Source organism: Amblyomma americanum, chromosome 9 (assembly GCF_052857255.1).
Source record: "Amblyomma americanum isolate KBUSLIRL-KWMA chromosome 9, ASM5285725v1, whole genome shotgun sequence".
NCBI classification, from domain to species: Eukaryota; Metazoa; Arthropoda; class Arachnida; order Ixodida; family Ixodidae; genus Amblyomma; species Amblyomma americanum.
The window spans coordinates 75,189,917-75,202,126 of NC_135505.1; the positions used below are offsets into that span (position 1 = coordinate 75,189,917).

The 12,210-nt window shown below is 42.4% G+C and overlaps 1 protein-coding gene across 1 annotated transcript in view; it reads right to left on the reverse strand.

Annotated features, from left to right (window-relative positions):
- The window catches only part of LOC144105357 (multidrug resistance-associated protein 1-like), a 70,815-nt gene that overhangs the window by 35,057 nt on the left and 23,548 nt on the right, over window positions 1-12,210 (reverse strand). The window contains 6 exon segments of the mRNA XM_077638499.1: window positions 2,225-2,430; window positions 6,077-6,257; window positions 7,246-7,413; window positions 8,247-8,423; window positions 9,227-9,420; window positions 9,716-9,800. Coding sequence (XP_077494625.1) covers window positions 2,225-2,430; window positions 6,077-6,257; window positions 7,246-7,413; window positions 8,247-8,423; window positions 9,227-9,420; window positions 9,716-9,800 — 1,011 coding nt within the window.

A 12,210-nucleotide genomic window follows, 5' to 3' on the forward strand; every position in this document is an offset into this window, starting at 1 on the left:
AATTCCTGTTAGGATCCCGCTAATATCCGGTCCTTTCGCTCCGCAGCCACCAAACTGTCTTCCTAGTTAGGCATGAGGCATACCTTAGGTTTAAGCAATTGATTTTTCTTGCTTTTTTTTATCTTGCCTATGTACTTGTTCGAGTACATGCGTGTTTTTTCTGCACGACCGCAGGGCGCACAGATCGCTCTTCTTTTCATTATAATTAACACAAAAGTGTACTATTTTCTACACTAATCTGCCTATTCGGAAATGATTTCATTGTGTGTTAAAAGGTACTTTATACAATAAAAATGGGCTTTTCTCTTCGCGCGCTCTCTAATGCGCTTACAAATGCCTATTCCACCTGTGTCTCTGAGTAAAAGCCAACCAGAACACACAGATGCAATATGAGACATTCTGCAAGGATTTCTGATGATGTGTGTAGATAAACTCTAATGCCGCATAAGCTGAATAATCAGTACATTTCTACCACAATGCTGAATATTAAGCACCAGACATATTAATTCTTTCGGCTAAATTACGCTCATTCAACGTAGCTTGAGATTTGGTGGAGCTATCTTGACCCAGCGGAAAGATATATGAGGTCAACCTTGTTCAAGCTGCGCGAAATTGCACAGGTAGGTGAGGAATGAGAGACTGCGGAATACTGAGGACTGCCACAGAAAAAAAAACATTTCTTCTACTCTGCTTCTTTTGGGTTGCAGCAAAAGGCTACCCAGAAAGGCGGCGTTTCTATCGATGCGCAAAATGAACCTACAACTATATCTCGACACTAACAACGCTGAGCTCGAATTGGGGCGAATCTGTAGACTTGCTTCCATAACGACAAATTTGCGCTTTGATTTTTTTTGAAGAAACAAAGGACTATGCTAACCTGAGGACTACAAAACCGACTGGAAATTATAAGGTAGGTACAAATATACACATGGAATAAATGTTTTACGCGCTAGATTGAACATACAAAGCTTATGTCAATGTGTCAGAATTAGCTCAAATTTATGGCAATTACATTTTGACAGTGATATTCTTTGTCTGCTAAAAAGTTATGTAATTGCGTCACCATGTCTTCGTTATTGCTAGCATTAAATAATCGAACGATAACATGATAGCAGCGGGAAAGAATACAAATGAACAGGTTTTTCTTCTATGCAGGCCTCTCGCTTCGCTCATTCATTATTCCAATGAAGATCTACTTCTTGAATATTAAAGGATAGCTTCCTGCTGCAAGCTGCTCACTCGACATAGTCCCGTTATAAGAAACTGCTTCTTTCGAACAGACGAGCTTGACGTCCCGTCTGTTCTCCGCCAGGTAGCTGCACGCAGTGACCGAACGCTCCGCGAGTTCCACCTTGGACGATTAACATCTGGACGCCCCATTCCAGTTGCAGTCAACACTGTGCTGCGCGTGTGTTTTTATTGCTCCATAATGAACTATTCACGCACACAACCTGGACACATTTCTTAAATAAATTGTGTAAATAGTTTGTGTATATTACCTCTCCCCATATCCTCCCTAACTGTCCCCTCACATCTTTCATTTCATTTCTCCATTCTGCCTGCTATCATTTATTTCGGCTGCCCCAGTTGAGGTACTTCAGTATCGATGGCAGATGGCGGGGCTAGCAAAATATTTTCCTGCATTTTTAATATTATTTTAATAAAAACCACTTACTACTGCTACGCCTACCTGTCTGCGTTGGCTGGTGAGCTCAAAGTCGAAAAGCAAGGTTTAACATCAAATATTAAGAAATAGCAGCAGTAGTGGCACCACCTCTTTCCTTCTCAGTGTAAACACCTGCTCTTTCCCCAGAACCCTAGGATACATGGAAAAGTCCTCATAAATATGTAAGGATGCAATCTGAAGGCATTATTAGTGAAGAAAGAACGGTAATGCTCGTTGGTCTAACGTGAATAGAATGCTTTCGAGGTTAAGGTACCATTTAAGGACGAGAGCAACAGCCAGTTATACCAGCTCTGTCTTTCGCTTTAATGTGGCGCATAACTTATGTGAATAAGCACGAATCGCATTCAGATATAAATCGAAGCGGTTTCATTACTATATAAAGCCTCTTGTTTTTTTGGTGCTCTACTGGGCTGTCTTCCTTTCGTCTACACGAGCAGTGAACACTAAGGCTGGTACAATAAGCAGCTCAGCACACGCCGCTGTTTCTTCTGGTCTCCCTAACTCGCGCTTACGACGCATTTGTACGTTTCTACTCACCGAACCGACTTGGCAACTCTCCTGCCCGGTCAGCTTGGCTCCAGCTGTAGGAGGAGTTTCCATGGTCTTGACAGGTTTCCCTCCGACGGTAACAGAGCCATCGCGGGTGCTGCGTTTCGAAGAAATGTGGTGCCGCCTGCCGCCCCTTCCGGTGTCCGAAGCGGAGTCGCCGTCATGGCCGCTCAGCCTGGAGAGGGGCCTGAAAACTAAACATTTTCACAGATTTGCCTGTCTGGTTGGGTTTGAAGATTTATAATACTTATAAGACTTATAACATTGCCTACAAGGTCAGGCGCGACAAAACGTTATGCTCCTCACAAAGCGCACATTACAGGTATGTACATGCTCACTTACAAACCTGAATGTTTTGTTCACCATTCTACTTTTAAATGCATTCGCGGCAAAACTAATGTATTTGGTAAATATCCACAAAAATACCTATTCCAAATTCTGCATCCATGCGTTGCATCCCAACAGGTAAACTGTTGCGCAAGCATTTTCAGCTATTTCCCTGAGAGTTGATTGCGTCTTTTAAAATTTTTCCTCTCACAACAGCGATCACACTTTAACTCAATCTTTGCAGCCTGCTTCGCGTGCGAATCGAAGAAGCGACCGTTATTTGATGTGCACCCGAACTGGATGTGAATGCATACACGGGAAGTTAACCAGAAAACGTCCTGGAACGGCTAAACAATATTTTTTTGCTATGATAAGCATTATACACAGCACTGAGAAAAGGTAAACCGATGATAGCACATTGATAAGTTGGCGAAAATAGAGAGTACAGAAGTTAAAGTTTCACCTGTGAACTGAGTTTCCTCCTTAAGCAATGAAGACATGTTCACACTAGTGATCGTGAATGGCAAGCTTAAAATATATTAACGGGGGTGCAGTAAACTTACGGGATACAAGAGCTACTCAGAACGCTGGCAATATCTTTGTTCAGACTATATAACCACAAAAAATTATTCTTAACACAGTAGACAGATCATGAAAGCATCCAAAAGGCAAGGAGAGAGAAATAGACGGACACAGTGCGTTACTTGTTTAATGTTTCGCACTGGATAACCAACTAGCTCAAAAGTTGCCGCTATTGAGCTATAGTAGTTACAATGCAATCAGTACAAGGGTGAAGGTTGATAACATTGCATAACCTACGTTAAATAAGGAATTATAAATTCAGAAGGTGTGAGGTTGAAAAAAACCTCCAAAACACTTTTGGCGCGGCAAACAGCAGATACTGGCACAAAGGATCGATAAACACATTGTCCTGCACAACAAGGTTAAGAGTATTAAAGTGTCTATTAAAATAAAGATGGATTTCCATTTTAAAATGTGGCGACAATATCGGGCACTGCGCTGCTGTGGAAATGGACACTGAACGACTGACAAGCAATGCAAATGGCAAAGTAGCTGGTAAGGTCAGGGAACTTGAAAGCAGCTAAGGATTCGGAACACAGTTGGCAAAAATCTTGCCACTGTATATGCACAAGCTTCCCAAAACAATATAAGAACGCTAAAAAAATGTTTTACATAAGAAAGGCGATGTCAAAGATCTAAAGAAACGGTCCACTAACTAGAATAAATAGATTAGTGCCTCTTGCTTCGAAAATGTTAGAGCTCTTTCTATTACACCATTAAACCCCCGGTTTCATGGTGGTATGCAGTGGCAGCTAGACCACTCCGGAGCATGTACGATCACGTCTAGCGTTAATATCGTCGCACAGGCGCTATTTGGGATCGATGAAGGTGACACCAAACACCTTCAAAAGCGTCTGTGGATTACGTTTTTCGATTACTGACCTTTATGATACTGGATAGTAATGATATTAGATGACAAGCCGGTGGCACAATAAAGATAACGCAGCCATCGGCGAAGTGGTAAATGATTCGTTTTGTGGGAGGGTGATGGATGCAGCTGAGACAGAGCGTAGTGCCCTGTGTATGCACGTATCTGAAAGGTCACAGCCAAAAGATTGCTCCAGTTCAAAACACGTAGAATGCCCCCAGGCAATGACTGCAAACGCGCTCCAAAAAAAGCTGAGTTCCATGCCAGTACATTCCTCACATGAGCAATCAATTGTTTGACCCCTCCGAAAATGAAAACAAAATCTTCATACACATCGGAGCGCATTTAGTGTAGAATGCAGTTGAAAAAAATGACAGTAAGTGTGTATCAGATAGTGCTGCACATCCATGTTACCACTGCTGCAGCAACCATTGATTTTGTTGCTAGGAGAGAGATAGAGAGAATTATCAACGGAAAAACATTGAGGTCAGCTTGGCGGCGGCCGGTGTGATGCCCTACACTTGCGAAAGGGAAGGGAGGGAGATATACAAAGGAGAGAGGGGAAGGTAGATGACATTTTCACGTGTCCGTTTGTCATAACTAACAGGGTACCCTGAGAACACTCTGAAACTTTACACCCTTGAGGTGAATCCTGAGTCTTTCAAGAATTTTAAAAGCGTCTTCACAGTTATTCTCTTGTATGTGGGTTCAGTCGAAGGACCCAGAATCTTGACCTCTGTAAGGGGACGAGGATCAATGCAGCGGAGCTTTAGAGCCAAACAGTAGACATTAAGCACATTAGAGTGACCTTGAAAAACCGCGTGCAAATGAGGCAGGCTCCTTTTGGAAATTATTATGAAAAAACCTGGCGCTATCAAACGACGACACAGTTTCCCCTCTGTGTCGTCGTTTGATAGCGCCAGGTTGTTTCATAACGAACGTGTACCAACTAGCTCAACTTTCTGCCCTGTTCCTTTCGGAAAGGTTACTGGCCAATGCACCATATTAAAATTATCACTGATGTTTTAAAAAAAACCAGTTATCTATTACAGCTCTCGTCTCGCAGCGACTCATCTCTAGGAGATTAGTCGCTGCGATTTAATGAGATTTATTGTGTAAAAATCTGGACAAATAGTCCTGGTCTGAATGAACAATTAAACGATAATTAGCTCAAATTAAGTAATGAACTTTTCATGTTTTGATTTTCAGAGCCAATGTTTGCGAATTTGATAGCCCTGAGCATTGAAAGGGAAATTTTATATACGCTTTGTGCTTCTAAACAACATCGAGCGTCAAAAAATACGCATTTAAAATCTTTGCAAGGAGTTTGAGGGCGGGGGGGAGTCCCGCAAAGACAGAACATTGAATAATGATAAGTTCGCTAAGTAAGCGTAGCAGGAGGCGGCAGAAGTTTAGGTGAGCGGATGACATTAATAAGTTTGCAGGCAAAGGATAGATGCAGCTGCAAAAACAGGGTTAATTGGAGAGACATGGGAGATGCCTTTGCCTTGCAGTGGGTGTTGTAAGGCTGATGATGAAGTTTATTAATAGTGAACAAGAGGAGGGCAAATCATACCCATGGTGCAAATCCCTAAGACACCATCGGCGCACTTAATAAACGTTTCAGAACCCATAGAAACTAGCCAGGTTGCCAGTAGAGCTCACTTAAAAGGTATTTAAAGCACTTTAAAGCATTTTATGCTGCTCGGCTGCTTACCCGAAACACGCGGGTTCGATCCAGGCCGCGGCGGTCGCATTTCATGAAGGCGAAATTCTAGAGGCCAGTGTATTGTGCGATGACAGTGCACGTTAAAGAGCCCCAGGTGGCCGAAAGTTACGAAGCCCTGCACCAGGGCGTCCCTCATAGCATGAGTCCCTCTGGGAAGTTAAGCTCCGACAGGCCATAAGCCATAAGCCAAGCCTTTTAACTTTCAGCATCTTAGCATCTTTTTCCTCTACTATGGCATTTACGCCGCTCGGCGCATTTTCCTTTACGCACCCGACCAGTTCTTTGGAGGCGCCGACTCGGGATGCAATCTTCCCAAGTAGCTGCATATCCTCACCGGGTACTCCGCTGATCACCTCGTCTTCCTGCAGGAACTGCTCTAGGAAGTCGGAGAAGGCACCGCTGCGCGTCAGCAGCTCCTCGTAGGTACCCATGTCGGTTATTTTCCCGTCATGCAGCACCACTACTTTGTCCACTTGGGGCAGTACTGAAAGCCGGTGGGTCACCAGGACGCGTGTCTGCGTGAGGTGCACGCCAACTTATTTCAGCACTAATGAATACATCGCGTGCTTCGATTCTCCGAGAAGAACAAGCCGAAGTGTGTTTATGCGCCTATCTGAAGTCATTTTGAGCAGGATGCAAACCGTTCTGGACGTAAACTTTGGGCTGGAAAGGTAAATGTTAGATCGCTTTCTGCGCACTAAGAAATAAAGAAAAGAATTGCGAGCACTTCATTTCAGCCTTATGTGTTGAATCATCATAATGAAAGTGACCAAAGTCTGTGGCGTCGATTTACAACTTACGTGCGTTGTCTACGGCTTGCGGCACAAGTGTGGAGTTGCAGTAGGAAATTTCTCTGCCGTCCTCTAACAGCTTGTATTGCATACAAGTACTGCATATTTTCTATGTGTTGACAACACAGCCGTGAAATTTGCCTGTTTAGAAGACGTGGAATTAGAGATGAAATTATATACTTAAAGACCTCTGTTAGTACTCATGTCAGAGCATTATTAGCAGGCCGAAAGTTCTTTATGAGTTTAGAACTTGCTTTAAATTGGTAAGCTTACATGTAAGCAAGCTGTTTCATATTTATTGCAAAAAGGAGCAAAACATACAATTGAAGACAACAAAACGGCGCATGAGCCATTTCGAATCAAGTTGTTTTAAACTGCATCAAAAGACTTTTGCTTCCTAAACATGCACATTTAAAATACATTTGAGGCATCAGGTAGGGATGCGAAAAACATTTTATTAGTCACATGCCTATCTTGCTACAACACACTCATCTACAGAATTTTATGTAATTTTTGTTGTGATCGTTAATTTTAAATTTTGCGTCTAGTTTTTTACCACGCCAGTGAGGAAATTGTTGTTTGCTTCGTGCGCTAATAGCTTGCGCATCGCTATGTTAAGAAAAGATACCAGCTACTATTGACCGTTCTTATTTAGCTGTTCATTGAGAATACGTATTTCCTTTCACTTGTTAAAGTCTCCAGTCATGCATACCTTCTTCCTCAGCAGTCCCTTCGGTCCTATGACTTTGTCCAAAACATAGTTGCCGACGTGTGGGTCTACGGCGCCGAGGGGATCGTCAAAGAAGTAGATATCCGAGCCGCTGTAGACTGCCCTAGCAAGGCTGATCCGCTGTTTTTGGCCGCCGCTTAGGTTAATGCCCTGTTCAATAGAAAAAACCATCAGGCGGCTTCTTCTTGCTGGCACTGATATCACTTGCTGGAGCACTCTCTCTCTTTCATCTGGCTTCGGTGTATCCGAATGTTTCCTAATTGATATTAACATTATTTGACTCTCAAGCTTAAATATTTGAGGCATTGTCCCGCACCATGGGCCAAAAAACTTCTAGCATTGGCACTAATACTAGCTTATTTTCCAAGTATTAAGGAGGTTTACATGCGCCGTTTTCTTAGGAACAGAATTCTCGCAAATCTTCTTTCAGTTTGAAAATTAAATTTTTTCAGCGAGCGTAACCGCCAGAAATAACATCACAGACAGTACTAGGTATCATACTAAAACGTGCAGCCATGAAGCTTCATCCAATTTCTTCACAGTACTTAAGCATTTATGAACACCGAAAATACATACTGAGCACAATACACACGTTTCCTATAATGCCTACAAACTGAGCAATCTAAACAGCAAGCACATTATAAATTATGAAGAAACAAGTACGAATAGTCTGTGCTTTTAAATTTAGCAGAAATATTAGATGCGCCTAAAACAACAGATGATAAGCAAAAGAAATTCTAACCTGAAAGCCGGGTTTACTCGCAGTTGGTGGGGTTATGACTATCGGTTATCAGTACATATGAGTATTTCTGGTCTAGGACACGGTTCTTTTCTGGTTTGTCGTTAGTCCGCGAAATGTACCAGTAAGTCATTTGACAATTTTCCTAGACATGGAGATTCTGTAACAGGGAGTTTCTCCAGCATGGTGTTTCTCTAACATAAAGTTTTTCCAACATAGAGTCTCCAACATATTCCCTACATACCTTCTCTCCACCCTCTGTGTCATCTCTTTCAGGCAAAATCTCCAAGTCCTGTCTGAGAGCGCAGGCTTCAATCACTTGTTCATAGCGATCGCCGCCAAATGGCTGGCCAAATGTAATAATATTTTTGACGCTTGCGTTCTGGATCCAGGCTTGCTGTGGGCAGTACGCGACGGATCCCTGGACGCAAAAATGTGATTTTTAGTGCTTTAACAGGGTAAGATTTTTTAACCTAAACAGTTTTTATAGCAAAATGCTTCATAAATTCCAGGAACATTATGCACATGATACAGATCAAATATTCGAGGATTAATTGGCTATTCTAATCGAATGTTCATTGGATTTAGTGGCGAGACTGCGAAACGGATGGCCGTTATCATTGCAGCGAAGCCCAGGTCTTAAATATTCCTGAATCAGTACTGCGTGGAAATAGCAAAGGTGAAAAGTGTGCCTTTGAAAATTATTACCCTGGCCGTCCTGCGTTGCAGATTTACAGAATATGCGTCTGTGTATGAGTGTGTGTGTGTGGGGGGGGGGGGGGGTTGAAATGCAGCCGAAACCATTTTCACTATGTGCAATGAGAGAAAGAAAACTAAGTGAACTTTCCTAGGCAAATTATTCTCAAAAACATTTTGAACCACAACGCCGATTTAGAAAATTGAGGAAATTAGTTTGCCTTTGACGATGACGGCCTACAATTTCGCGAATAAATCTCCTGTATTTAGAACTAACATAAGTTTGTTTAGGGAGTCTAAATATTTATTCCATTTATTTTGCCCTGTTACGTATGTAATGTTCGCCTCCTATTAGAATGTACTTTCAATGACAGAAACGAGAGTGTTCCTTAATTGTTATTGATAAAATTGGTAAAGTCTAACAGAATCACCTGGTTAAGAAATAAAATATTAACTACAGAAATTATATGATATGATACTACTATATTAACAATAAGCTATAGAATTATTCTATGCTTATAAACTTACATTAATGCAGACTGCGCATTTTAGCTTCACCAGGTCGCCAAGAAATGCCGATACAATGGACGATTTTCCAGATCCCACCGAGCCGACGACAGCTGTCAGAGAACCCTTAGGAATGCTAATATTCTGATTGTTCAATGTGGCCTTGGAACCTTTAGACCACGCAAAGCTTCCTTCATTCATTGCCAAACAGTCGCCTGCAAGAAACGGCTCAAAGGATTATCACAAAATACCGGACCTGTGGCCGAGAGGTCTATTCAAGCGCAGCAATTTTAGGGGAAGTATAAAAGCAGTCAATAAAAAAACGAGCTTAAGAGTTTTATTTCTAAAACAGCCGTGACGACATCAAGGCAGCGCAAACTAGCAGCATTAACTGTGGCCACTTTCTCTTGCGTCCAATATGGTAAAATTATCAGGGAAAGTTTCTGAGGAACGACGGCCATTTTGTGTATCATGCTCAGTTTGTGTTTTCAAAAAGTGAAGTGCACAAACCTTCGCCCATTTTCCGTAATACAGCGTCTGGATCCAGCTCGTCTGAGCTGAGGTACTTGTTGATTCGGCCCAGAGACACGAAAAACTGCAAGACGAGGATTCGTTATATGTTACAGCGACCAGCGTGGCTGCCAGACTGGAAGATTTACAGCCATACTGACGACCTGCACGACGAGAATTTAAGTTTCATAGCGTCCTAGTTATCAGACCCCTTGGACCTTACCATCTGCGAAACTTCCCGTGGTGAGTCAGTTTGTAAACACTTTATTTAATCTCGAGAGCATTCGACGTAGATTACAACAGTAATATCTATTAAAAACGAAGGTCTGATTGGGCGAAAGGCCTGCGCTTAACGGATTATCGGGACGCCCTTGGTCAACAGTGTGAACAGTTCAAGTAACAATAATTTGATATTCTCGACACACGTGCAAAATCCTGCGAACAAAAATTACGGCAAACCATTACGGAGGGCAGCATTTTGACTGAGGTTATGACTCCGATTCTGACAATGAACTTAGGTTGCGCGAGGGTTGATTATGAGTGGCATGGAAGTGGGTATTTTGGTACACAAAGTGTGGTAAAAGATGAAGCACAAGCTGAGCCCCATGCCCGTGGAAAGCTTGTACTGATTGCATTGTGTGTGGGTACCAGGCACCTCTTGCATGCCAGCCGGATGCTCAAGCCAGTAGGCTTCCGGCACAGGTGAGGAATTTTTTTTTGGCATGCGGGAGTAGCCTTGCAGTTACAGTAGACAACTTCTGATTTGTACTGGCATTTTATTTTCAAAGAAAGCAGAAAGCTCCCCATCGTAGCGTAGGTTTCTGCTGTAGATCTTTCATGTAAGAACCGTATTAAATAGCTAATCGTTGTGGGCGCCGTCAGAACTTCTGAGGCAGCACCAGTCATACTGTTATTGTAATCTTTCGTTCATAACATTCACTAGTTCCTCAGTTATTTCTTGTAAGGTACCTGTCATCCAGATATCGAGAATGCTGTGAAGCTTGCGTATGAATTTTCTCTTTCTCCTGCGGGAAACGATATCTTCCAGAAGACCAAGTGGAATCCCTCGTCTCTTTAAAGGAGCGGGAAGGGCACCTCAGCATCATCTCCATACTCCGTCTTCTATGCTCAAGAAGTGTGTAGGATAACAACTCTATATTGTTAATGCATTGTTTGTGGTGATCTACCATCCCCTATTAGTATCACAAATGCAGTGAAGATACATGATCACATTTCGAAGAAGCACACAATACGACTCCCGGACGAACACACGGACGAAGCAGCGCTTGTCGGTGGGCTGTGTGTTTCTGCTGTATGCGGTCGCTTTTATTCGCTGCAGTTATGATACAAAAATGCCACCACCTAGACCAAAGCGGGTTTTACTCAATCACCTGTTAGGTGCTGCGCTGAATGTTAATTACTGTTGAACTTAAGTTGAGCTTAATAATTTAATTTATCTAGACGCCCTTTTCCTCAATGTTTGCCGTAACATATATAATACTCAAAGATGGGAGACACTGCGCATGATATTGCGCATACACCGGCACCCTAGAAATGGCGCAGCTCATTTCTTATTAGCTTATTGAGGCTCACTCTTGCGTAGTGTCCTTAGCTTCATTTCTTAAGGAGTAACCTTGGGACCGCTGGCAAAGTATGTTGCTTTTGTGGTAAAATCTAGAGTGATCTGAAAATGAGTGCAACTCACACGCGCAAGTGGAAAAGGCCACAACTCTCATACAATAGACGGAACAACTTCATTTTTTCTCCACTCTGCATTCACAGTGCCCATAAATAAAGTATAGTTTGACAAGAAACGAAACGAGTACTTCCCCAGAACCCTACTTCTCATCGCGGCAAGAAAGAGTTGTGTTTATATATTTTCTGTATTGGTAGTGTTCAAGAAATGCAAAAAGAAAACTCCAAGTCACAACTTATTCTTGTTTCTTAAAACTGTTAAACTTTCCTCGTGTTTTTTGAATCCACGTTCTTTTTTTATAAATATGATTCCTAAAATTTAATGCCATTCTCGAGAATTACGCTGCCGAACATACCATAGGTGATGGTGAGCATCGTCAGGCCTCTGCTACGCGTTTTTTGTTTGTTGTTACAAGATGCCGCTGTTCGGCTTACTCGTTTAGGACGACACGTTGGTTCACTCTTCGATGTAGGCAAACGGCTAGCGGCTCGTGAATAGTGCGATGTCAGCGGCGCAGAGTAAAGAACCCCTGCTGGCCGAAGGTTTCTGAATACCCTCTTAACCGCATCCATTTTGGGACGCTAAACAAATAAACAAATCAATCATCATGTATATCCGAAGTAAATGCTGAAAAGCAATGTGAGTTATTTTTTTCCTTTGCCGGAATCTTCCAAGAATCGACGATCATGCGCTGAGACCTTTCAGGACATCTTAAAGTCGGCCGCTTTTCTTTGTCTTCGATTATACAAAGAAAATAAATGCTAAACTCTGCAAGATGAATCAAATACTGAGGTGTAGT